Source organism: Citrus sinensis, chromosome 5 (genome assembly GCF_022201045.2).
Source record: "Citrus sinensis cultivar Valencia sweet orange chromosome 5, DVS_A1.0, whole genome shotgun sequence".
In the NCBI taxonomy this organism is placed as follows: Eukaryota; Viridiplantae; Streptophyta; class Magnoliopsida; order Sapindales; family Rutaceae; genus Citrus; species Citrus sinensis.
The window spans coordinates 2450984-2478876 of record NC_068560.1 but is presented as its reverse complement, the minus strand read 5'-3'; the positions used below and the strand labels follow the sequence as shown (position 1 = coordinate 2478876).

Genomic DNA, 27893 nt, shown 5'->3' with positions numbered 1-27893 from the left:
TAATAAAAAAGATATAAGTTTAAAGTTAATAAATTCTCCTTTATTAGGAAAAACAAAGGAATTATGTTATAATTATACAATATAATCTCAATAAATTAACGCTATTTATAATTTTTCCTATAAATATTACAAATATGATAAAGAAAATCTAATTTTTTATTGTAGTGTGAATTTCATTTAAATTGCACAAAATCCAGTACGGAAATTATGAAACAATATCCAATTATCTGTGACCCAAAAATTAAAAAATTAAATTAAAAAATCAAACTGATACAACTATAATTTAAATAAACTCCAAAAAAAACGGTTCAATATTTTTGACCAATCAACAATCCGTTTTAATTAATTTGAAATTATTATTCATAATTTACTTATTTTATTGCAAAAATTGGGCTCTCTGGTTGTTGCATAAGTTCTTTCTGCTTCTTACACTTGCTGAACTAAGACAAAAACAGTTCTCTACGTTTTCAGTTTCTGACGAAATTTTCTCAGGTCAGTTACAGTTAATAATGTGAATCCCATTTCTCTTTTTGATCGATCCTTGATTGCTTTGAGGCTCCTTTGATTGATAGTCAGCACCAAGATTTCATGTGCAGGCATCTGAATATGTTTATGTGTTAAGTGTGTGAGAATATGTGTTGAATGATCTTTTTAATGACGTTTATTTGGAATTCAGATTATATGATGAATTTGTGAAAGGGGTTGTGAATGAATCTGGCATTGGAGCTGTCGATTGATTTATAGATTGTACATGTAGTTCTATGTTGTATGTATGGCATCCGTTGATCTATGCACGTATGTATTTATTTGTTGATGGCTGGATGGACAGGTTTATGTATGTAGGTAGGTATGTATTTGTGCATCCTTTATGTATATATGTCAATATATGTATGTATGTATCAATAAATGGATGAACGTGTGTATGGATATACTTTTTTGATGACCTTTATTTGGAATTTTGATGATGGAATGAATTTGTCAAATGGGTTGTAAAGGAATCTGATGTTGAAGCTTTTCATCATTTTTGCATTGTACATGTAGTTACATGGTTAGATGCATGTGTCTATGCATGCATGTATTTGCTTATGTGTGTATGTACGCGTGCTCAGCAGATTGTACATGAGTGATCTTGGTGATACCAGTTCTGGGAAACTGTAAATTTTTCTTTTCTTTAGAAGGTAGCACTTGTTTGTGCATTGTTTAGTTGGATTGGGGTCTATGATTTTTTAGTTCAGCTTCTTCTTCTGTTGGTATTTGACAGAGCAATTGATTAATCAGATAGCAATCAGTTATACTGTATTGAGTTGAGTTTCAGTGTGGCATTGTGTCTTTGCTATACTCATCCAATTCTTCCATTGTCTATGTTGATGTGTAATAATTATGTGAGGAAATCTTATCTTTGAATTTCTTAATTCATGTTTTTCTGAGGATTTAGTTCTTGTTTGGTTGCTAAGAAGATGGAGAGATGGAGAAGAGAACTTGCAATCGTGCATCACCAGAATGGTTGCTATAGGATATAAGGCATTCTGGTTATCTAACTTGTTGGCAAACAACCTTGCATGAAGTGAATTGCATTTAAGGATTGTATTGTCTAATTAGCAAAGTTTTATTATCTGATAACCATGTTTTTTGAACAGGAAGAGGATGTTTGAAGGAAAGATTTTGGAGAATGGCCTTCATGAAGAAGAGAAGGAACCGTTGAATTCTTCGTTTGATAAGGTAGACTTAAGCTTGATGCATTCTGAAAAAGCTTTTAAATTTTCCAATCTGCACTATGAAATTGCAATAAGACATTCTCTTCACACATTCAAAAGATTTAAGTAGGTTAGACAATGTTTTTCTTCAATTGGTGTTTATGCAACAGTTCTTGTACAGAATACATCAGAAAAACCATACATATGCTCACACTCTCTTTTGATGTTGCGACTGAGAGAAGTTTTCTTTATCACTTTATGGGATATTGTTCATGAGACAATTGATGTCGCTGTTCCTTTTTTGGGATTCATTGAGCTCTTTGTTTACTCTGTAGATGATGCTTTGAGCCTTTTTAAAGTATGCTTCATATCTAATTTTCTCTTTGTGCCTGTATTAAGGTTGACCCAGCAAAACCTGCATCACTTACTTGGCAGAGAAAATTAAGTACTGGGGAAATCCCTCTTTCACAGTTTACATTGAATTGGAAAGAAACGGTTCAGTTGGTATGTTACAGGTTTAGATATCAAAAGCTTCTGAAAACCTATTCTTCGCATTGTATTTTAAAGTTAGAAAGTTATGTTGACTTCCTGTCAATTTTTTTCCCCCTTTTTTGTTGGATAGGCTCCCATAGGTGTTCGGATTTGGTGCCTTATTAGGGAAGAAGCTGCAAAAGGAAAGGTATGCTCTTTTTTAATATCTTCAGTCTCCACTTCATTGTGGTGTTTCAAAATTTCTAAGAATATTGTCTACAACTTAAAAATACTAAAATCTTGGTCCATGTTTGTCTTCATGATATCTTTTGCAGCGGGCTTTCATTGATCCATTCATCAAGCGCCATCTAACATCTTCTCATGGTGTTCCCCTTGGTGGTGTTGGGTGACTCTTTCTCCCTAGTCATTCACCTGAGTGTTTCAGATTTTGTTTTCCTAATTGCATAGCGCCTTGTTAACGTTCTCATGACATTTCCATTGGAAACATTCCCCTCGATTCTTAATGTCTAGTCCTACTTGTTGCTTGTTTATTTTGAAGCAGTTGTAGAACCTGAATAAATTGTTTTGCGTCTCCTCTGACGTTTTATTTTATTTTGTCTTCTTTTTGGGGAAATGAAACCTTCAGTTCAGGAAGCATTGGAAGAAGTTATAGAGGTGAATTTCAGCGCTGGCAAATATTCCCTAGAGTGTGTGAAGATAAACCAGTTTTAGCAAATCAATTTTCTGTAAGTCTTATGTATCTCTCTCGCGAAGAGAAGAAAGAAAAAAATATTTTTTTTTTCCACTAAATAAATTCACATGCACTGTGAAAAGTTCTGTTTGCTAGATAGTAAAAGCTTGTTGAGACTACATTGTTTTGCATCACACATTTTTTAATTTCTTCTGTTCTCTTGTTTATGTGTGATTATTAATCTAATCAAAGAAAGTCTTGATAATCAGTCTCAACTAACAATAAGAACCTTGATCAGCACCTCCAATTTGGAGTCTGTGTTGTTCACTTGTCCCCAAATTATAGCACCTCCAATTTGGAGTCTTGTGTTGTTCACTTTTCCCCAAATTATAGCCTTTTTCAGAAAAAAGATGGTCAATCCCAACTGAGTAGGTTTTTGGTTACTGGATTTTAGTGGTTTTCTCTAGCTTTTGATACAAATCTTGTTGAATGATTGTTGAGGCAGTTACTTTTGCTGATTCTTTTTCTTTTTCTTTTTTTTGGTGAAATGATCTTATTCTTTTGTATTGTTTATGTGAACACCACATGCAGGTTTTTGTTTCACGCTCAAATGGCCAAAAATATTCCAGTGTGCTGTGCCCAAAGACACCAGAGGTGCTGAAGTAAGCCATCAATCTACTGCATAGTAATTTATTCTCAATCGTATTTCCTCTCATTTGAAATCTGACATAAAAGAATCAAGATGTAATAAAACTAAGATCAAGGCTTACTTGATGATGTACGTAAACAGAGATACAACAGCTGCAGGGATTGGATCTTGGGATTGGAATCTGAAGGGAGATAAGTCAACATATCATGCTTTATACCCAAGAGCTTGGACCGTACATGAGGGTAATTTGATTTTAAATATAGGTATCATTGAGAGTGTTCGCATCTTAATCTTGGACATATAATTATAGATAGGTTTATCTGTCAATGCAGGTGAACCTGATCCAGAACTTAGAATTGTTTGTCGCCAAATTTCCCCAATTATACCACATAATTATAAGGAGAGCAGCTACCCTGTATCAGTTTTTACCTACACGGTAGGAAGAGCTCCTTGAGAAATTTGTTTGTTGGGCATTCGATAAAGGTTTTTTTGGGATTAAGCTGCTAGTTTTATGTTCTTTCAGATATATAACTCAGGAAAGACTTCTGCAGACATCACCTTGCTTTTCACATGGACAGTAGGTGCTTTTTATCCTTGCATGGGTTCTTCGATAATACAATGTTGATTTTTGGACAAGAATATGACCTCTGAATTTTGTATGCCTCAGAATTCTGTTGGAGGGGATTCTGAATTTACTGGTCAACACTACAATTCAAAAACAAAGTAACAATCTTTGTCATTATTTTTTTACTCTATACATAAATTTCATGCCCGTGGTTTTATACTAACTAATAGTTCTTAATCCCTGTAGGATGAATGATGGCGTGCATGCTGTTCTTTTACATCACAGGCAAGTATCTTTCCATGATATAGATGGGAAAAAGAACTGAAGACTTGGATAGAAAATTTCATTTTGCTATATCTTGTGCAACTTAACATAACATCTTGCATCCGTCATTACAGGACTTCACATCAGCTACCCCCAGTGACTTTTGCACTTGCAGCACAGGAGACTGATGGTGTTCATGTCTCATTGTGTCCTCATTTTGTGATATCCGGTAACTCCCTAGGTTTAACAGCAAAGGACATGTGGCACGAAATAAAAGAGGTTAGTGCATGATATTATTTGTTTTTGCAACTTACCCCAATTATGGATTCAGCAGAAGAGACCATCACATAAATTATTCTGTTTCTGCAATATCTGGCACTGTATATATGAAATATGAAACCCTGGCTTTAAAATTCATCACACGCCTCCCTGAAGAATGATGAGATTTGTTTTAAAACCTTTCATCACAATTTGTTAAAAACATCCCAATGGAGAAGGGTTACTGATATTTCCAGACCATGGAGGTCTCCTACATTTATATCATGTTAAAGGTGAGGTTATAGACATTTGCCTCACAGTTTTTTTTCTGTAGAAAGTTAAATGGTAAGGCAATGTGCTTAAGTTAATAAAATTCTGAGAAGGATGATCATCGGATTTGGATTTACAAGATGTGCATTTCGATTAAATTATCACTGAAATAGTGTTCACCCGTTAGTGACTACTACGTTCAGGTTTCATAGAATTTGTATGGGCACCTACTTTCTGTTGTTGGCAATTTCTCTCTTGGTTCATTCTTTCAAAGAAAGTCTTTCTATACCTTGGAATTCAGCAGGGAATTGATTGCATCAGATTATTTATCTTATGCTCTCCATGCCTCTTTTATCATATTACTACAGAGAATAATATCTATTCTTATATTGTAATAGCATGGATCCTTTGATCGCCTTAATTCTATGGAAACATCGGTAACTTCAGAACCGGGATCATCCATAGGGGCAGCCATTGCAGCTTCTGTGACTGTTCCCCCAGATTCAGAGGGCCAAGTTACATTTTCATTGGCATGGGACTGCCCTGAGGTGAACTTTATGAGTGGAAAGACATATTACAGGTAAGCTGGAGATTGCATGAGAAAAATCAGATACCAAAATTTGTCTGTATGCTGAAAGGCTTTCATCATCAGGCGTTACACAAAATTCTATGGTACTCATCAGAATGCAGCTGCAAATATTGCCCGTGATGCTATTCTTGGTTTGTTTCAATTATCATCATCCACTTATTTTCTTTCAAATCTTAAATGTGTAATTGTCACTACTTTAACTTATAAGACCCTCTCAGTTATATTTTACTGACTCATTTTTTTCTTAAACAAAGAGCATGGTAGTTGGGAGTTACAGATAGAAGCATGGCAAAGACCTATTCTTGAAGACAAGAGGCTTCCTGAGTGGTGAGATGAGATGCATTTGCCAATGTCTTTTATCTGATTTCTCATATATTAAGATTCTAAAGTTTTTCCGAAGAGTCTTTTGCAGGTATCCCATCACTCTCTTTAATGAGCTCTATTATCTAAATGCTGGAGGCGCTGTTTGGACTGGTATGTACAGTGTACAGTCTACTCTTCTGAAATTTGATTACTTGATGAACATGAGTTAACCTTTTATTTGTCTTGCAGATGGATCACCTCCTGTCCATAGTTTAGTAACTATTGGCCATAGAAAGTTTTCCCTTGATTGGTCACAATCAGATTTGAAGAGAATTGTTGACGTACCGAATCAAAATGATACTGCTGTCAACATTCTTGAGAGGATGAGTTCAATACTCGAGCAAATATACACACCAGTTGCGCTCAATTCTTCTTTTGGAACTAATTTGCTTCAAGATGGAGAAGAAAACATTGGTCAATTCCTTTATCTTGAAGGAATTGAATATCTAATGTGGAACACGTATGATGTTCATTTCTACTCTTCTTTTGCACTGATCATGTTATTTCCTAAAATTCAACTCAGTATCCAAAGAGACTTTGCAGCAGCTGTAATGATGCATGACCCCAGTAAGATGAAGCTTCTAGACGACGGGCAGTGGGTCTCAAGAAAGGTTCTTGGAGCTGTTCCTCATGATATTGGAATTTGTGACCCATGGTTTGAAGTAAATGCCTACTGCCTTTATGACACTGCCAGGTGGAAAGACTTGAATCCGAAATTTGTTCTCCAAGTTTACAGGGATGTCGTTGCCACAGGAGACAAGAAGTTTGCAAAAGCTGTTTGGCCCTCAGTTTATGTTGCAATGGCTTATATGGACCAATTTGATAGGGATGGTGATGGTATGATTGAGAATGACGGATTTCCTGATCAAACATATGATACATGGTCAGTGTCCGGTATAAGTGCTTACAGTGGAGGGCTATGGGTTGCAGCTTTACAAGCTGCATCAGCTCTGGCTCGTGAAGTAGGTGACAGGGGCTCTGAGGATTATTTTTTGTTCAAATTTCAGAAAGCAAAAGTTGTATACGAGAAATTGTGGAATGGTTCCTACTTCAATTATGACAACAGTGGTAGCAGTCAAAGTTCGTCTATTCAAGCTGATCAATTGGCTGGACAATGGTGTGTTGAACTAAATGTTAGCTTCATTTATCTTTTCGGATAAAAATATGCTTCATAATCTTTTAGAAAAAATATGAATACAAAAAATGCTTTGGTTATTGTAAGTCTATTTTTCTTCTGAAAGTGGAATTTACTTTGTTGATCTATTGTAGGTATGCCCGAGCATGTGGCCTTTTGCCGATTGTTGATGAAGACAAAGCAAGAAGTGCATTGAAAAAGGTTTATAATTACAATGTCTTAAAGGTGATGGGTGGGAAGCGGGGGGCAGTTAATGGGATGCTACCTGATGGAAGAGTTGACATGTCATCAATGCAGTCAAGAGAAATATGGTCTGGCGTCACATATGCAGTTGCTGCATCAATGATTCATGAAGATTTGGCAGACATAGGATTTCAAACTGCCTGTGGAATCTATGAAGCTGCATGGTCTGGAACTGGACTTGGGTAAGTTAGCTTTTCGTTCGAAATGCAGTGCTACCAATGAAGCATAAGCAGGCTAGTGTTAGCATTGTTAGATAATCTTATTTAATGTTTGCTTGCACCTCATTTTTTTCCTAGTGCTTTCTTTCAGAGCATCATGGACTCATAAAGCATCGTACTCTAGTTATTAAAATTTAAGATAATTACAACTGACCCTATTGTTAAATTACTCAGTTTTGGCAAATTTTATGAATATTATAGTAATAGGAAGTCTGTACAGTTTCTGCAGAACTACAATAATCTGCTCAAGATTTACTGTTCTTCAATCACTAACAAATTGATGTTTTCTTCACAGTTATGCTTTTCAAACTCCAGAAGCTTGGAACACCGATGACCAATACAGATCACTGTGCTACATGAGGCCTTTGGCCATATGGGCCATGCAATGGGCTTTAACAAGGCCGAAACCCAAAACTTTGGAAAAACAGATGAAACCCGAAGTAACTGACGAATCTCTGCTTAGGTATCATGCTGGGTTCTCCAAAGTTGCAAGGCTTCTGAAACTGCCAGAAGAACAAGGAGCCAAAAGTCTTTTGCAGTCTTTATTTGATCACACTTGCAGGAGAATGTTTATATAAATTGATTGTTTTATAACTTTTTACATTACTTGATTTTTGTATAGAGTAAGGGAGGAGATTATCATAGAAATATAAGAGAACGTTGGTGCTTTTGGAGCTTTGTATATGGTAAACTAAAGCCATTTTAAATGTTATTGTAGTTGTATTTATCTGATATCTTGTACTTAAAATTTCCCAATGGTACTTCCAGTTTTGTGAGTGATGCTATTTTTACAAAATTAAGATATCTCATTTACTAATGGACATTACATAACGGTCACACTAATAATACACCAACACGTAGCAGTGATTGATTGGCGTCACGTCCAGCTTTATAAACCAAAGACTATTGCTAACTCATTTTATGGCCAAAATAACTCGCGAAGAAAGTACTGTCTAAACCACAGCTTTCAAGGAAGAAGAGTATCAAGGCATGCTTTAATGCTGCAATTGGCCTTTGAATCATCCATTGCCATCAAGTGTTTGCCTTCAGAAATAAAACTGATGGCTCCGGAAAATTCTCCTTATTGATGTCAAGTGTAATACCCAACTCTCAGTTTCAGAATAAATAAAAATACAAAACCAGGAACCTATTATATATAAGTGTGATTCTTAGAAAAGCACTATTCTCCAGAAGGAACAATAGTCCTTATGTTTAGGCCTCTTAATCAGTCAAAATTCAAACTGTACCAAAAAAGCTAGGACAACAAACCATTTGCGTTTCATTGAACTTCATAAGCATATAAATTCAATTTTCCTCAAATATTCCTTGCGCTTTGGAAGAAGTCATAATAATAATACTAGTAACTGCTTGGTGAGATAGAAATTGTGCCTGTAAGGGCGGTTTTCTGCTCCTCAGGAAACCGCTCGTCGCAGTGCATTACATTTCATTTTATAGACATAGTATTAAGGCTGTTGTTGTTGGTGGTGGTTTTGAAAGGCAGAGAGTTTTTGTGAGGTACATGCATTCAAAGGGATCAAAAGTGTCCTCTGAATTGGGTTTTGTACCTGATTCGTTGCTGATCACCGAGGACTTTTATCGTACTGTCTTTCTCCATAGATGAAAAAAGAGAGCATAATGGCTGCAAATCATCAACATTCGTGTTCTCAATGCGGGGACTGGGTGGAGGGAAAAGTGGTTGGTTCAGGATCATTTGCTACTGTTTGTTAGGCAATGAACAAGGGCACGGGTGCACTTTTCGTTGTAAAATCTGCAGAGTCCGAAGCTGGAGTTCAAGCTTTAAGGAATGAGGCTGAAATCCGTCAAAGTCTTAATTCACCAAACATTGTGCAGTGTCTAGGGATAGATTTCACTTAGGGAAGAAATGGTGAAAAAACTGTTAATATATTCATGGAGTACATGGCCGGAGGAAGCTTATTAGATGTGGCAGAGAAGTTTAGAGGAACATTAGATGCAGGGGTCATTCGGTTGTATACGAAAGAGATTCTTCATGGTAATGGGATTTTGCATTGTGATCTTAAATGCAATAACGTGCTCCTGGGATCACATGAGGACGTTAAATTGCCTGATCTTGGATGTGCAAGGAGGGTAAACGACTTGAAAAACAACGGAAACTTGAAGCAGTCTTGGCAATCTATTGGGGGGACTCCATTGTGGATGGCTCCTGAGGTCCTGAGAAATGAAGGATTGGATTTTGCTACAGCTATTTGGTCCTTGGGATGCATGGTAATTGAAATGGCCACTGGAATTTCTAATGGAGCTGCGACTCTTCTAAAGATTGCATGTAGCAATGAGAAGCCTCATTTTCCTACTCAGTTCTTCAAGAAGGTACTCGATTTCTTGGCTAAATGCCTGGAGAGGAAGCCAGAGAAGAGGTGGTCAGCAGAGGAGTTACTCAACCATACATTTATTTCAGGGAATGCAAAGAAAAATTCAACAGAGGAATGAGCATGCTCACCATCAAGCATCTTAGATTTTAAAGACGAATGCGATTCTGATGAATCAAATTCTCCGGATGAGGATGAGTTTTAATGCAGAAATCCATTCTCAACTAGGCATTGTGGCAACAGATACAGAGTGGTAAGACGACTGGAGCCAGAGACTGACTTTTCCTCAGGGGATTGGATTACCGTTAGATCAAGTTAGTAATCTGTCGTTACTCCCAACTTGTAGGGACATGTGAATATAGCAAACCAGACGGACGTTTGTGCACTTTAGAAATTTTCTTGGTCGCTGTACATTTTAGATTTTTTCTATTAACAGCAACACTGCATTTAGGTTTAAAAAAAACCCGTTTCCACAAGACATTATAATTCTGAGCAAAAAACAAAATCAAATTGCATAATGATTAACTGGAGACTATTAATCAGGACAGTAGAACATAACTCCTTTCAGCATAACTTGGTTCGGGACTAAGTAAAACCTTAGACTAACATTGGCAATGAAACTTGCCATTGGCGAAAAGCATGAAAGGCAAAACTGAATAGATTGCGGCACCAACCAATTCTAAAGTGTAAAATTTGTTAGAGAAAATTAGAGGATACTTCATTTTTTTCCCCCCTACAAATTAGTGTTCGAATGCCTACAGAAAGAAATGAAGCATCAATATGATGAGTCAAATATTAAAGACAAAATATACAAAAAAACTCAGAAAATTTGATTCTTTTTTACATCAGATACAGCATTGGTCTTCAGCAACTGCTGGAGCTGGGAATGACCGCTTCTGCTGCCTTACATGTTTGACGGTTGTGACCTAGACTGCCACACTTCCCACATTTACGCACCATTTTATCTTCCCTCTGCAACTGTTTTCGTTTCTTTGTAGAATGCTCACATGTCCGATGCTTAGCTGGTGGTAGGACAATATGGTTTCTGACTTCCTCTGAAACATCCCATTCTTCTGGTGCGCCAACAGGGTAAATAGGCTCTGCATATGCGGCCACCAAAGCCTCAGAACTGTAGAAAGATGAACATAAAGTGTAACAGGAAATGTTATGAATTCTGCAAACGGCAAGGACATGCTCGCATGGCAGCTGCTCAAGCTGAAACTCTTGACAACTGCATGTTCTGTCATGTAAGTTAACCTTGTCCTCCACAAACCCATCTTTGACAATGAATTCGTTCAGGTCAGACTCTAAGACCTGATATGAAAGAGACTTATCGTGCCTTTGTTGGAGTTCGCCTTCAGCCCAATTTGTCAATTGACTATTCATATTCACAGCTTCATTCCGACGTTCCCAAAACCACACTTGCAACAGCTCCCTAATATGATCAACTAGTTTTGTGATGGGAAGCTCTCGGGCATCCTTTACAATAGCATTCATGCACTCAGCTGTATTAATAGTCATAATATTATACCGTCGCCCATCAGAATATGCACGTGCCCAATTCTCATATCCAATTTCAACAAGATACTGATCAGCTCTTTGATCAACTTTACGAATTTCAGCCATGAAATCATTGAACTCTGATTGACGATATAAGGAAGCTGCTTTGAAGAAAAGTTCGTGCACATTAACATCTTTGAATTTAGCCTTAAGGTTCTGTCCGATATGATATACACATGCACCATGATTTGCATGTGGGAAAATATTTGTTATACCTTTCCTTATGCTTACATTATCATCAGATATGAATACAAGATCATCAACTTCACCCATTAAATCTCTAAGCTTAGTCAAAAACCAATCCCACAATGAATCACTTTCTGAGTCACCAATACCAAATGCTAAAGGATATGTTTGATCATTTCCATCTTTGCAAGTAGCAAGAAACATGATGCCTTGGTATTTACCTTTGAGGAATGCCCTATCCACAGCAATTACTGGTCTGATTGAAGATCTAAACCCACGGATTGAACTACCAAGTGCCATAAAGAAAGACTGGAAGTGGTTTTCTAAATCAGTCTCTATATGTGTAATGGTGCCTGGATTTTTCTTTTCAAGCATTTCACAATATGCTGAAAGTAAAGAGAAAGATTCCTCAAGCGAACCCTTTACAGAGAGCAGTGCATATTCTCTGGCCCTCCAAGCCTTGTCATAACTTATGTTAACACCAAATTGCTTTAGGATATCTTCCCTTATGCTACCAGGTTTGTAAGACCGTGCAACACCATCACACTTAGACTTAATAAACTTGCTAATTAGCTTCGAACTTGCTTGTCGGTGATTTCGTTGACTAATATCCAGAGAGCAATTGTGCACAGGATAATACTTCCTCACCTGGAAAAAATCAGAACCTTTCAACTTTGCAGCACGTAGACGCCATTTGCAATCTTTAGCAACACATTTGAGAACCAAAATGTCCTTTGAGGAGCGCGTCACTCTATACTCAAAGTTTTTCTGCAAGGCCAGCATGCCAATTTTCATTTGCAACTCTTCCTTGTCTTTGAACAATGCTTTTACGTACACACCATCATTGTGACCACTGTGACTTACAAAGTCATCCTTGACCTTAACAATATTTCGAACAGCATTAGGATCTACAACAATTTTCTTACTGCTCGCCAACAAACTAATCCTAGGCAGTCTATCCTTATAGGGTGCCGGGCGGCTGCTTCGAGAGGAAACACTCGGTGGTGATTTATTGGGTTGTGTGTGCTGTGTATCCGGAACTTCATCAGGAGGCACTTCAATCTCATTTGGTAAGTTATTAGGAGAGAGACCCTCCACGTCCACGTTAGATAATGGCTCTACATGATCAAAAGTTGCAGGCATCTCTTCCCTAGGACCTACATCATGTTGATTATACTTCGGCTCCGGTACCACATCAACACAGTCTTTCCCTAACCTGTAGCCAGACCTAGATTCAGAAGTAACATATAACGGAGTTCTTGCTACACGATTTTCAGCCATGAAAAATTGCACATCTTCATCCCCCGTTATTTCTGTGGGTGGCAATGGTTCTGGTGAGTTCCATGCAAACTTCATGGTGATTTTGGAATCTGATAGATTGGCATTGATAGTTCGAGCCACAGTTTTCAACAACTCTGTATAAGTGGTTGAAGGGGGCAGCATAACTCCTTTACATTCACGGCCATTGAACTTATATTTACCGTCCACGTTAACCCATTCCCCATCAAACACAACCGGAAACCGAACCAGATCCATTACGCTGAGACAATACAAAAAATACATTTAGGTTCTAGCATATTTAGGCTTAAAGCAAGCAAAATGCCCACATATCAAAACCATCACTACTATATACTCTGTTCCCCGATATGCTATGGCAAAACATTGAAACAACAACACTTTAATCGCAAAGTTGGTACAGCAACTATCAATAACAATTATGCATTTCGTTACCCCATTGGTAATGTGCGATTAAATTCACCTATGAACGAAAGTACCCACTTCATTTTCTAAATCAGTTGAAAAACAAACAATACCAACACAATTGCACAAAGTTTGTATTTCAACTTTGCATAAGTAGCATTACTTGTTAAAAATAAACAAAATTTTGACATCATGTACATGGACAATCACACTACATAATCATATTCTCATAAAACGTAATTCCCTATATCATTTGAAAAAAAAAAAAAAAAGGAAATGTATCACGAGCATTTCAGCAAGCACTTTGCATGCAACAAAAGATTTTCTAAAACCATTAAGAAGGTCAATAATTCAACAAAACCGCAGAAACCCACAACAATATTCGAATCTAAACGAGATATGAAAAGGGAACAAGGAACATTAAACATAATGAATACATACCAAAGTGCCGGCAATTTAGAGTTCTAATCTTGATTTTTTGTCTTCTAAAGATTTAATTGAGATTTTTTGCGCTGTAAAGCTTTTGTCCAATTGAAAAATTGCAAACAATGTGAGAAAATGAGCGAGCAAAAATTGGTTAGTGTTAGGGCTTCTTCCTTTTGGGGAACACAAATCGAGACAATTTTTTTTTTTTTTTGAAAGCATATTATATTTTGCTCCGGCCGGCTGGGAGCAAAACGAGAGATTTTGTAATTCAAGGGCAAAATCGTACTCTTATAATATTTGGTTAGTTTTTTGTAGGGATGGCAAAATTCGAGTCCCGGTCTGGGTTTGGCCTTTTCGGATCCGGATCCGGATACCATTTTCTTTTCTCGGACCCGGATTTTAACTTGGATTTTTTCACCTGGGTCTGGGTCCGGGTTCAACCCGAAAAAATTCGGGTTTTCGGATTTCGGGTTTTGAACCTGGATTAATGAATCAATATCAATTTCTAAAATTCTAAAAATAAAAAATTAATACATTTCCAAGCAATAACACATCTAGATTAATCAATAAAATTAATTAAAAAATAATATTAAAATTAGATATCCGGGTCCGGGTTAACCTAAACCCAGACCCGAATATATCCGGGTTATTAAAATTTATTCCGGACCCGGATTTTTTTATATTCCGGTACGGGTTCAACCCGGCCCGGATTATCCGGGTTCGTCCGGATCCGGACCGGGTCCTGGTTATTTTGCCATCTCTAGTTTTTTGACAGCAAGTTTGGCAAAAAAAAAATTGGGGTCCGATTCGAATTGACAAAGATCCAAAATATCCAAATTCAGAAAAAATTCGAATATGTACGTTAAAAAATATAGATTCGGATGCTAAAAATTAAAATTTATACAAGTTTAAATTTAGATTTGGATGCAAATATATCTGAAAAAGCAGATATTCAAATTTGAATTATTTTTAAATTAAATTATTTATTAAATAAAAATATATAAGTTAAATGAAAAAAATAATAAGATTGATTAGAAAATATATAAATTAGATTAAATTAAAAATATATTAGGATCTATATTATTTTATGTGGATTTGTGGTGTTTTTATAAATTTATTTGTTGATATGTGATCGTGTTAGATTTGGATTTATGTTATTTTTGATATTTTATTTATGTTGTGGTATTATATTTGTGGATAAATAGTGTTGTTCAATATTATTCTAGGTACTGAATTGTTGATTGTTGAATTAAGATTAGATTTTATTTAATTTTATTAGGTAAATTTGTTGAATTTTAAATTATATTTGAAATTTTGAATTTAGCATTATGTGGATTAGAATATTCAAAAAAATTCGCCAGCAATCCACACATATATTACCCGAATTTGGATCCGCATATATATATATATATTTTGTAGATCCAAAAATGCAGATGCGAATCTAGATCCAAATACACCTACTTCTTGATCTGGATTTTACCATCCCTATTAATAGATTATTCCTCCTCTTTTTCTTTCATTTTCTCCTTTTCATTTTATAGAGATTATTCCTTATCTTTTATTCTTTTTTTTCCATTATTATTAATTCACAGACATTGAAGCTCAAATCTAGGACCAAAGTCTAAGAAAGGCCATTTTTTACTTGCAGAACTAGACCTTGGCTTCAAAAACTTTTCAACCCCTTATCATTTATTCTTTTATTATTGGTTTCTAAATTATATTGTGAATTTTATTTCTAGAAAATTAATATATTTTATTTCTTATATTTAATAGCACATTTAATAGTACCTTTTAATAAGTTTTCTTCATTTTTCATTTTGCAAAAATGAAAACATCCATTATCAGAAGTAAAACCAAACAGTTATTTCACCTTCCATTTGAAAAATAAAAGTCACATTCAATTAAATTTTACCTTTTTTTAGGAGACTTTTGCTCATGATATTTACAATCATATATTTACTGAGACCAGTTTACATCAAATCTTATATGGTATCGCTCAGATTTTAACCCTCCCAAATATTCAAGGGATGTCAACTCCACTCTTGGTTTAAGGGACGTTAATTCCAGTCGCACCACTCAGATTTTAATTCTCTTAAATATTCAAGGATCGTCAACTCCACTCTTGGTTTAAGGGACGTCAACTCCACTCTTGGGAGAAAATTTGTCTTCACTTAAGTTTTTGAGGAAAAAAATTTAAATTAAGGCGTGATGGGTTTTGGAAGTATTTGTTAAATTCCATTTTCTGTGGTATAAAAGTCACTTTAATAAACTTTGTTTTGAAATTATTGAATTTAATAATTATATAATTGTTAAGTAAAATAAATTATTTGTTTAGATAGTCCTTTTGGTTAAAATTTAAATCGTTAATATACATTCGATATGTTATATTATGTTAAATCAATAATTAAATAATTATTGAATGCACTAAAAATGTCCTTCGTTGCCCGCGAACTTTCCATTAACAGGCTACATTTTTTTTTTTAGAGGAAAGTAGAGCTTTCATTAATTCATAGAAAGGTAGAAAACATGCTTAATCTCTTAAGGGAAATTTCTCTTTCAAACAAAAGAATTAGCCTTACATAAAGGCTGGAGCTACTTTCACTAAAGAGTGAGCACAAGTACTACAAGACCTAGGTATATATTTTGCCACAAGACAACTAAACTGCTTCTTTAAAGTTTGAGTATCTAAAATGATTCAATGTATCTCTGTCATGTTGCCCCTATTGTTGTTAATCAAATATGCTATTGCTTGAGAATAAGTTTCCACAAGTATTAATTTTTAACCCCCACTGGCTAAAAATTAATGTTGATGCAGCTACTAATGCGAAGAGAAATTGCTTTGGATTAGGGGCCATAATCAGAGACTCCACAAGAAAAGGCACAGTTTCATCCATTAAAACTGCCACTTTTAAGGGCGATGTTCTGTTTGCAGAAGCAGAAGCAACTGAATGGGGCGCATGCATGCAATCAGCAAGCTACATATTCGTTTTTTTAATAAATTGTAAAAGATTGGAGACCTAATGTTATTGGAATCTTGATGAGGATCATCTCATTTATATTTATGTTAGGGGTGGATAAACCCAATTCAACTCAATTGACCCGGTTCAATTTAATCTAATTTTGATCGGTTGAGTGGATTATTATTGGTTAATTGGGTCAATTTTTATCTAATTAATAATTGGATTGAGTTAATTATAATGAATCCATATAATCCGACGTAACCTAACCCACATAAATAATAATAATAATAATAATAATAATAATAATAATGATGATGACGACGACGACGACGACGATGATATATTAATCCTCAATTATAAAATCCTAAAGACATAGGTTGGGTTGATTTTATTTCAGCCCATTCAATAGTGAGTTGGATTTTCACCAATTCTGTACAATCCATCCCATATCCACCCCTATGGCCCTATCTGAAATTTAGTCCGTAATTTACAAATATGAATAGTTAAATTTATGTTTTCTAACTCAAAGACATAAAGTATTTTGCATGAATAATTAAAACAAAAGGCTACATTAATCCTACTGTGACAAAAAATGTATAAACATTATATCTACACAACATTTGGCTCAACATTTTGCTTCGTAATTCACAGCATTAATGAATTTGTTGCTTATGAAATTTCAGAAGCACAAGGTGCAAAATCTGCTGGTAAACACTCTGCAGGAATGAATGACCAAGAACATAATGTTGACATACCAGAATTTCCTCCTAACAGAAGTTCTGAAGATGAATGTCAATTTAACACAACTGCTTATGATGATCTAGCTGATATGGAAGAATGCAATTCTTTATGACGATTTAGTTTTAATGAACAACAATTGCTTTACTCTTATTACCAACAACATGAGACGAAGTGTTATTGATCTAGGAATGCTATATCTAATCATTAATATCTCAAAGGACATTTCACCTAATCTACATTTAATCGTCTTCATATGCCATGGATAGGTATCCTCAACTACAGGCTCATCCTCATCCTCAGAATTTTCTAAGTTAATCACCTCCTTTCTTTTTATAATGTCATCTACATATCCACTGCTATCCTCGTCTATCTCCTCTTTAACTCACAACTACCTACATCACTCGTAGTAGCGTGAATGGTAGTAAAGGGAATAGCATCCACCACAATATTTTTAGTCATTTTGATACTAGGTCTTGTTGAACTAAGAAAAACCTACAAAGTGAAAATGATTATGATTACTCTCCTAAGGATAGCAATAAATAATAAAAGTAATGAATAAATAAATACTCATAGAAAGTCGTCGGAAAGTCGCAAGAAAATCACCAGAGAGTCGACAAAAGGCCGCCGAAAATTCGTTGCCAGCCACTATGAACACCACTGTCGGGCACCTTGAGAACTTTTCTCTCTAACCTCTTCTCTTTTATCTTGTAAACTATTGCATGAGATAGGATAATGGGAAATGAGGCATTACATATGAGAGGAAGAGGACCTTAGCCAATTAAAGAGGATTTGCAATTAAGACAACTAATGATAGGAATCAAATATTCTTAAAAAGGAATCAAATCCTCCTAAGATAGTTTAAATCTCCAAAAATCATCCTAGGATGGAAATAAAATTATCATTGTAGGATGGAATTAAAATTATCCAAAGATGGAAGGAATGACCCTAGGATGGAAATGAAATAAAAAAATTAAAAAATCCTAAGGAAATGAAATAATTCTTGTTAAGGATGGAAATCAAGAATAAAAATCCTTGGAAAAATCCTCCTAAGGATGAAATTTAAGGAAAAATTCCTTAGAAAAATCATCTTAGGATCAAATCCTTCTAAGGATAAAATTTAAGAAAAATTTCTTTAAAGAAAATCATCCTAGAATAAAATCCTCATAAGGATATAATTTAAGGAAAATTCCTCCTAATTATGAAATCTAAGAAAAATTTCCTTAAAGAAAATCATCCTAAGGATAGAATTTAAGGAAAATTCCTCTTAAGGATGAAATCTAAGGAAATTTTCCTTAAAGAAAATCATCATAGGATGAAATCCTCCTAAGGATAAAATTTAAGGAAAATCATCTTACGATAAAATTTTCCTAAGGATGAAATTCTTGGAGAAAATCCTCTTAAAGATATTAAAAAACTAAAAAGAAAGTCTAAATTTTTTATTTTAAAAATTTTAGACAGGGAGGGCAACTGTTGGACTAAAAATAAAATAGACCTAATAAGACCCAAATAAATTTAATCTCAATAAGACCCATATAATAAATTTTCTTTCAATTAAGCCCACAAAATGGTGGACAAATCACTTAAAATGATCCTCCTAATTAATAAAGCTTCAAAGCCTAAAAGGAACCAAGATCATAGATTTTTATCCTAAGACAGACTATTTAGGATAAATCAACTAGGTGGTAAGGATTCAAAACCCAAAACGTGCCGAGGTTCTAGGTTTTTATCATAGGACAAACTTTCTATGTTTGAAAGGCTCATATTTTATCATAGGACAAACTTTCTATGTTTGAAAGGCTCATATGATCCTAAGGTCTTAGTAAAAATAACCTAAGGATAAAACGTTTCTTCTTTTAATTCGTAGACAAGTTTGTATATTCATGTGTCAATCAACATAGGCACTAAAAGACAAATGTTGCCAAATGTCATAAGAATAAAGACATTTGTCATCAAAATAATTATGATTCAAGTCAAATCAGTTTGGCCGATAAATATGTCTTTCATTCTCACTAAAAGGTAAGAAAAAAAAAGACTAAAAAGTAGAAAATGCTAACTTTCTTCCTCTAATCTTTCTCTTTCTAAATTTATATTTCCAAACGTCAAGTGACTAACTTGACCGTCGGAGGGTTTTGCCGGTAAAGTCGGCCCTCTAATCTTTTTCTTGTGTTTGTAGACTATCACTAGACAAGGACCTTCTGATTGCCTAAGGAAGTGAACTCAGAAGAGGATATATAAAAGCCCATTAAGATTAGTCCAAAGGATAAACTCACTATCATAAAATCCAACAAAGAGGAACCCAAGTCCTAAGGGGGTCGTCCTCAATCGAAATTTTCACATCATAAGTTGGGACAAAATTTGCACCAACAGAGGTGTTATACTTTTCAAGTTACAGTTGTTGTAGAAAAAAACTATAATAATTTTGACAAAATTATTAAATGTATTATAGATTTTCTATTATACAAGTGAAAAATTATATCGACATCGCTTACAAATTATAGTAGGTAGTGTTTACCAAACACTTTAATGATGTAACTTTTAAAATACACCTGCCCAGCTTCAATCTCAAATACACCGTATATCCTAGTAGTTTCATTACTTATTTATTCTACAGCCATGTAAAATTTATGTCCCTATTTGCCTCCGATAGAACCTTGTCTTTACACTTGAACCATTATTGTCAACAAATGGCAAATTCCTACTGAAGTGCTGCTGCATGAGATTAACCGACCTCATGAGTTTCAAAAATCAAAAATCCATTTCTTGAAAGTTTAAAGTTTTAACAATTTGTATACGTACAAAGGTTTGTTTGATCTACTTGGCTACGTGGCTCGTTAAATGAATTATGATGAACTTTATTGTCCCATTAACTTAGACTATTAGTCTGACATTTGAACTTTCATTATACGTACGCTCTGAACTTATATAATAGGGCTGTTAGCACATATAAATCCAGTCCATTTTATGAATTGTATATAATTTTTTTTCAATTCGATATAAAGAAGTAGTATAATCTAATTCAATTCAATCCAGGTGTTTCTGAATTGAATCTCGCGAATTTTGCCAATGGAGACAATTAACACCTATATTTTAAAGTCTTGAAGTTCAAATTTTTTATAGCATTAAAGAATTTTGGATCATTTTTATTTGATACGTAATAGAGTCGGTTTAAGTTCGTACCAAAGAGAAAAGGGAACTTGAGCCGAAACCACTTACAATGTTTATAGCCAAAATAAGGACAAAAGGTCGTTGGAGAAAATTTATTGAGTAATTACCCTAAATAAATTAACCTGTTAGTATTAGTTAAAGGAGAGAGTTTTTTGATGTTCTAAGAATATTGTTCTTTATTCATTTATTGTTAGTGGAGCACCATAACTTTTATTATGCATTAAATATATAAGAAGCAACATTTAATCAACCCATAAAATCATTCCAACTAATAATTGCATAAAATGTGTCCATTTATCCAGACAATTAACAAGGCGATAACATTTTAATTTTAAATATTTTACTTTATTCTTGCCAAATAAAGACATTGTTTTTTTTTTTTTTTCCGTTTTATGAAATAGGACCCTCACCTGAATCGCTTCACCTCACCTCAAATAAGTATCTTTATAATAATAATAATGGTTGCTTTTTTTTTTAATAATTATAAGTTATATTAAATATAAATTAGGAAAACTCTAGTAATAATGAGTGTGACTATCATGAATGATATCTTATACATTTTCGGTAGGGATAGATATTTATTTGTAACAAATGGATGGATTTGTCCTAATATTTTTTAAATAATTAAATGTATATCACAAAGAAAGTCACAAAGTTTTTTTTTTTAATCCTATTATAAGTATGTTAGAATCTGTCTCCGTACATTATCATTGAAGTTTAGATTAAAAAAAAATATGTGCATTAAAATCTGTCAAAATTTACTGACATATTTTAATATATCATAATTGAGGCTCAACCTAAAAATATCATATTTCAAACAAATATAAAAAGAATGACTTGAATCCAACTGAAATAATGAGCCTTGAGCTACTGCTACTCACAAATGGATAATGAAAGTAAGAAAATCTAAAAACTTAGGAACCAAGGATTGTGCTGCCCAAAAAATAATAATAACATTCATATTGCATGGTCCTATGCATTCTTCTAGCGTAAAAAGTATAATGATCAAGATGTTTATTACAAAAATAATTGAGATTAAAAAAAAAACAATTCATCCATTTCTATTGGTAGTATTGTCAAAGATATTATATTTTTGTTCTCTTTTTCGAATTTTGATCTGTTTTTGGCTTTTGCTGAACGGTCAGTACTCTACTCTGTCTACTCTGACCAAACATTGAATTGATACCTTTGAAAAGGGCAAAACCATTTCTTGTTTTCTCTGCAAAACTTCTCAAACACGCCATCTGCCATTGCTGAAACAGAGCTTTGTGAAGTTCAAACGTTCGTTTGATTTTTTTTTTTTGGGCTTTGTGTCTGAAAAATGATCTTTATGCGTTTGGTTTTAGCTTCTTCTCTGAAAAGGGTCATCTCAAAAAACGTTAAATGCATGTTCTTTTGCTTTCCCTTAAAATGGGTTTTGCTTTCCATTTTTGTTTTCTGTTTTCATACATGAGAAGATATGCATAATGGTGTAACACTAAGAGAAAGTTTTAGAGAGACAATGCTATAAAGTCTTGAGCTTGATTACAAAGTCTCTACTTTTTTCTTTTTTCATTAAAATCCAAAGTTTGGTCCTTTCAGTTCATTTGTTTAAAACTACTAATCATCGTATTTAAAGTACGAAGTTTGTTTCTTTTTGCTTTTTCTTAGATGGTCCCCTGATTTTGTAGGGTTTCCAAGAGAAGAATATTGAAGTGAAGCATTTGGGTTGTTCTTAAATTAGCATTTTGGGCTTAAAGTTAAGAGCTTTGAAGAAGATGGGAAGAAGACAGAAGTTGAAGAAGGAAGAAATTGCTGAAGACTGGTGTTTTGATTGCAAAGATGGAGGAACCCTCATGATCTGTGACCATAAGTAAGTGTTTACAAGGATTGTAATAAGCATTTAATATCAGAATGAAAGAATTCAGATTGTTTTGCTCGAACTGAAGTAACTTATTTGTTCGGAGGTTTATTCTTATTATTGTTATTATAATGTATATGCCTCGCAAATTATTTTCATTTTTTTCCTCTCTCTTTACAATAAGCTTGGCCGTGCATATTTTATGATAAATATGACAGTGCTTTGTTGTTTGATCTTCGTTCAGAGCGAATCCTCAACAGAGCATGTAGTTTATCCCACTAACTGTAGTAACCATTGCCTGTAGGGATTGTCTTAAAGCGTATCATCCCAGTTGTGTAAATAAAGATAATTCTGCAATGAAGACTACTGAAAAATGGACTTGCAGTGAGTAATTCTTATTTGTGATGATAACTTTCCCTGGGAATTGTTCTGTCATTATCATTGAACATTTTATATTTCTTTTCAACTGTGTCATAACATAATTTAGTAATGCGTCTGAGGGCTCATAATGCGTCTTCCATCTATATCATACATAAGAATATCCTAAGAGAGAAACTTAGGAATCACATTGTTATCACTTATCACAATCCACAAAACCTAATAACATGGCATCCACATAGTTGGTTAAGAGTGGAAAATTATGCACCATGAAGTGGCATTGCTGCACATCATAACATGCACACCTGACATGTGCGAACTAATGCATATATTAAATACATATATGTTACAATCTTACGCGGGAAAGAAAAATACAGATGACTAGGTGGTGTCTTCTTTCTCTTCAGCATATCAAGTTCAATATGTCACATAATTCCTTGTACGCTTTTCGTATGAAGCTTACCGGTCTTGTACACTTTTCGTATGAAGCTTACCGGTCAAAAAAGTTAACACGGATTTGTTCTCCTTTTCAGTTAATACCTATGATTCTTGTTTTTTCTTTAGAAATGTGTGGTATCCCTTGATTGAATTAAGTATTAAATTTCAGATTTGCATATTTGCTTCAAATGTGATAAAGCTCCAAAATTTTATTGCCTATGTTGCCCATCCGCCATATGTGGACCCTGCCTCTATGAAGCTGAGTTTGCAGTAGTTAAAGGGGATAAAGGCCTCTGCGATGAGTGTTTAGAGCTTGTATTGCGTAAAGAAGAAAAGAAGGATGTTGACCCTAATCAGGTATGCATAGTTGGTAATATAGTATGCATCCGTGCAAAGCTTTTGCAACTTTCTAGTGTTTCTTATTGCTTACAACACTATTAGACGCTACATAGACTCTATAAGATGCTACATAGACTATAAAATATCTTAATCATTTAGACAGTTTGTTCAGCATCATCCATCTACACATTTTTGCAAAAATGAAATGTATGCTTTCTTTACTATAATCCCTTGAAAAGAAAAAAAAAATTATGATGTCTAGATGAAGATGAAGGATCATACTATTGTGGTTCTAGACCGGAGAGTTATGGATCAGCATTGTAAATAATTTATTTTATAAAGCTTAGTATTGATTAACTTGTGATTAACCCTTTAAAGGTTGAGCTTGTTATCCCTGATAAAGGGACGCATGGTTTACTGATGTTGCAAACTTTAAAGTCGTACTTCATTTGATGCTTATGTCCGCATTCATCTTGAAACAAATTCTCTCCGACTTTAGACGGTGCTTGTTACTTCTATAATAAAACAGAGAATTTTATTTGGTAATTAAGTAGTTTATTCTTTCTGCCAAAGGTCACACATGTATCATATCTTTTAGATGCAGTCTATGACTACCATTATTTTATTTTATTTTTTGATGGTGTTTTTACTCTCTTTCATCTTTATATGTAAATGTTACTATTTTTATTCTTTATTTGCAATGGTTTTCTTTATTGCTCTACAGTGCAAGAATGACTTCAGTGATCCAAACACTAAGGAGTTCTTTTTTTATGACTATTGGCGGATAATAAAGAAAAAGGAATGCTTGACTTCAGAAGAAGTCATTGCAGCATCTAACCTGTTGAAAAGGGGTGAAAATTATAAGTTTGCTTCCGATTCAGATGAATATGACATAGGGAAAGAAAAGAAGAGCAGTAAAAGGAAGAGACCAAAAAGAAAGCAATCTGCAATGAAAAGTAAATTCAAATCAAGCAGAAAAGAGTTCATTGGATGGGGATCGAAATCTCTCTTGGAGTTCCTGGTCTCCATTGGGAAAGACACAACCCGAAAATTATCAAAACAAGTGGTTGCAACCATCATTAGAGAATATTGCAAAGAAAACAACCTTTTCCACCCAGATAAAAAGGAGATATATTGTGATGCAAAGCTACAGGCTCTTCTAGGAAGGAAGTCGGTGGAAAAACGTAAACTATGTGAACTTCTAACCATTCATTTTGCTGAAAACTTGGAATGTTCAGAGGAAGAGCTTTTATGTAGTTCAGAAAATGAGGATGACGACTCAGTGGCTTGTAAACGACAGATGCATTCAAGCTCAGTCCAAAAAGCACTTAGCAAGGAAGAAGTTGCTGATGAAACTGCAGAAGCACAAGGCGCAAAACCTGCTGGCCGAGACTCCACAGGAACAAATGAGAAAGAACATAATGTTGGCGTACCACAATCACCTCAATTGAACACATCTCTGTATGATGGATTAACGGATATAGTGGAGTACAATCATTTGCTTCGTTGGTGTGAGGAAAGGGAGAGGTCCAATGGAGAGATGTCTGTGGAGAGAGATAAGGTAAAAGCTCAAGGATGTACCTATTTTTGAAATTTGTTCTAAAGATCATTTTTTAATTTCACTGATAAACTGATCAACTTGTTTTTTGATACTGTTTGTTTACCTCTGCATGCTGCATATTATGGGAACAAAATAGTGGAATGCAGTAAAAGTAGTTTCTCTACAAAATTTTGATGATGTGGCAGAAAAGATGGAATGGAAGAGAGAAAATTCTTTATTGATGTATTTTTGACATACAAATTTGGAGTAAAAAATATCACTCTATTAATAGGCAGCAATGGAATATAATCATTGAAACTTTGGAAAGAAAGAATGAAAAATGAAAACCTGAAAATTATCTAAAGCATTGCGAGTATTTCTGTTTACTATTATGGCAAAACATTCTGCATGTGTGCAAGATATGGATAACCTAAACTGGCCATGAAGAAAAACTTAACTTGCATTTTTCATCTACATTATCTAAGAACATGGACTGTTTGCCACCACTTCAGATGCAATCAGAGCAACCACTGCAGTCCTTACATGAGGTTCCGATAGTATTTGCTGACACAGAGTATGCAGAATCTGCTTGGAAGGTGTATTCAAGAAGAAATCGAGAAGAATGCCGTGAAGGCTTACCAGAATTGTCCTCTGGAATGATTTCTAATGGCAATGGAATTTCTTTCCACATGCCATCAATTCAACCAAAGTTATCAAATGAGCTTCCAGTTGGAAATGCAGTTTCACACGTGGAACCTGTGTCTGAAGAATCTTCACTTGGAAGAACTTCTAACAGCAATGGAGTTTCTTCTCACATTCCATCTGAACAACCACTGTTATCAAATGAGGTTCCAGTAGTAATTGCAGCTGCAGAACATGTGGAACCTACAATCGAGGACTCTGTGAGAGCAAAAGAACAGGTTGGCTTACCAGAATCATCCCTTGTCAGAACTTCTGAAGGAAATGCAATTCCTTGCGACATGATACCTGATCTTTCAGGTTTGTCCACCTATACTAGTGCTTTTCAATTTGCTTGGTAGTTTATTTGAATGCTTTTTTTTTTGGAACTTCTCTAGATATTTCTGATTACAGAACTGAATACAAGTTGTTTGCACACAATTGTAAGCTTTTAGCTTGTTGTCCTTGTAACAATAGCTCCACCATCACAACCGTCAACTACTATCTTTCAGTCTGAGCTCCCTGAAGCATCAGCTCCATCATCACAACCATCAACTTCTGTCTTTCAGTCTGAGCACCCTGAAGCATCAGCTCCACCTTCTAAACCTGTGCCTACTATCAGCAAGCCTGAGCAAAAAGTAATAATGATTGACCTCTTAGATGAAAGGGATGTTAAGGAAGAGAGAGAGGAGATAAACTGTTTAGGTGAAAATGATGCCTTCCTTGAAGATCTTCAATCTCTGCTTAACCAGTCTCTTGAAGATCTTTCAGGGCCTTCAGAGCAGCCACCAGTCACACACACATTGAGTCCTGATCAAATTATGGAGACGAAGCGTTGCTTGCACATGTTCTGTTTGATGAATTTTGATCAGCTAATCGATCATGCAGAAAGGGATCAGTTTTTTTTCTCTCTGGATTTGTTGCTGAAACATGGATTCGTCCCTAAGCACATGCTTGACATGGTAACAAATTTACAATTGACGTTATCGAGTAGCACATTTTTATACTCTCAGTGTCAGGAGAGTGTTAGGAGGGCAGACGAGGAAAGAGAACGTGCTGAGTCCTTAAAGCAAGAATTGGCAGACAGGTTTCGACTTTATGAAGAAATTGAAAGGAAAAAACAAGTTGCAGCCCACAGGATTGAGGAGTTGAAAAATCAGTTGAAAGATGCGAGGGATTCAAGAATCGGTTTACACGAACAAAGCAAGAGTCTAAAGGCATCATTAGGAACATCCAAAGTTGCCCTTTATCAGTACATGCAAAGTTCCAAGACCTTTGCGATGATCAAAGAAACTGGTCAGCAAGTCATGAAAGATATTGACGAATCCTGGAACAGCTCTAAAACTGAAATCTTGAATCTTTTGCTTGACTTCTCTCCATAATTCTTCATCTTTGAACAGCAGTAGCTTAGCTTTTGTTTCCATTTGCCAACATAATGAGACCAGTAACTTGTGCTTTTACCTTCGTCTTTCTTGTTATGTAGAATTTATATTAATATTTCAGTACCCTTTTATACATGCAGCAGTTTCATGATTAATTCTGATGGCTCCAAATTTTCTTACCTACACTGTTCAATGATCACTTTTATTTTCTTGTAACAAAGTGTGTATGTTTTATTCATAGCCCATATATATATATATATATACGCGGAACAAGGTGGTGAGTAACTTAAAATAAAAAAATAAAAATAAAGGGTTTATTTGGTACAAATGGACAAGTTATATCCACTCGATCAAGCTGCTGGAGGTTGAGAAACTCCTTAATTATTAATTAACTCTTAATTCTACCTAAATTACCTTGCTACCTCTATTTATGGTCATTAATGGAGTTGGTGAGCCTAAATAAGACTCTGTTTGGAGTATTTTTAGGTTTCAAAGCATTTTTTTAAAGGAATTTTATTTACTTAAATCAAACTTTACTAAGCAAAAATAACTTTTGAGGGGACTCCAATTATAATAATCCTACGTTATTGCCCAAAATAATAATAATAATCATAATCCTACGTTTTCTCCTCATACATAAACAACTTCATTATGCAGCAAGTTCAAATTTTATGAATCATGTTCATATTGTTTACAAAAAAAAAAAAATTCACATTAAATCTCAAATTGATCCATTTCAATTATTAGTAAAAGTTACAGTGTTTTATTTTTCCAATTTGATGTCATTTTGCCATCTGTACATGA

The 27893-nt window shown here is 34.7% G+C and overlaps 3 protein-coding genes and 1 pseudogene across 7 annotated transcripts; 3 read left to right on the top strand and 1 right to left on the bottom strand.

Moving 5' to 3' along the window:
- The first annotated feature begins 329 nt into the window (after positions 1-329).
- Positions 330-8161, top strand: LOC102619857 (uncharacterized). The gene is made up of 20 exons (XM_006470910.4): positions 330-492; positions 1638-1719; positions 2094-2198; positions 2317-2373; positions 2501-2571; positions 2812-2911; positions 3448-3518; positions 3647-3747; positions 3838-3941; positions 4029-4082; positions 4173-4228; positions 4317-4355; positions 4469-4613; positions 5261-5442; positions 5515-5582; positions 5706-5778; positions 5864-5925; positions 6004-6931; positions 7084-7374; positions 7706-8161. Exons 2-20 carry the CDS (start codon positions 1645-1647, stop codon positions 7986-7988), a joined length of 2865 nt encoding a protein of 954 aa, XP_006470973.2. The 5' UTR covers positions 330-492; positions 1638-1644; the 3' UTR covers positions 7989-8161.
- A 439-nt stretch (positions 8162-8600) lies between these two features.
- Positions 8601-10279, top strand: LOC102630716 (mitogen-activated protein kinase kinase kinase 18-like; annotated as a pseudogene).
- A 111-nt stretch (positions 10280-10390) lies between these two features.
- On the bottom strand, positions 10391-13877 carry LOC102620129 (uncharacterized). The gene is made up of 2 exons (XM_006470911.4): positions 13644-13877; positions 10391-13041 (listed from the first exon to the last, which is right to left on the bottom strand). Exon 2 carries the CDS (start codon positions 13035-13037, stop codon positions 10620-10622), a length of 2418 nt encoding a protein of 805 aa, XP_006470974.2. The 5' UTR covers positions 13038-13041; positions 13644-13877; the 3' UTR covers positions 10391-10619.
- Positions 13878-21608: 7731 nt separating this feature from the next.
- LOC112497535 (uncharacterized) lies at positions 21609-27167 on the top strand. 5 transcript variants are annotated; one of them, XM_025095982.2, is made up of 7 exons: positions 21609-21775; positions 22165-22346; positions 22639-22718; positions 23320-23507; positions 24214-25050; positions 25542-26028; positions 26185-27167. In XM_025095982.2, the coding sequence occupies exons 2-7, from the start codon at positions 22252-22254 to the stop codon at positions 27087-27089; spliced, it is 2592 nt and encodes an 863-aa protein (XP_024951750.2). In that variant the 5' UTR covers positions 21609-21775; positions 22165-22251; the 3' UTR covers positions 27090-27167. The 5 variants fall into 5 exon arrangements, with proteins under 5 accessions (XP_024951750.2, XP_052298535.1, XP_052298531.1 ...); XM_052442575.1 differs by having other exon boundaries at positions 21624-21879; XM_052442574.1 differs by lacking the exon at positions 21609-21775 and adding an exon at positions 21796-22025.
- Positions 27168-27893: the final 726 nt, after the last annotated feature.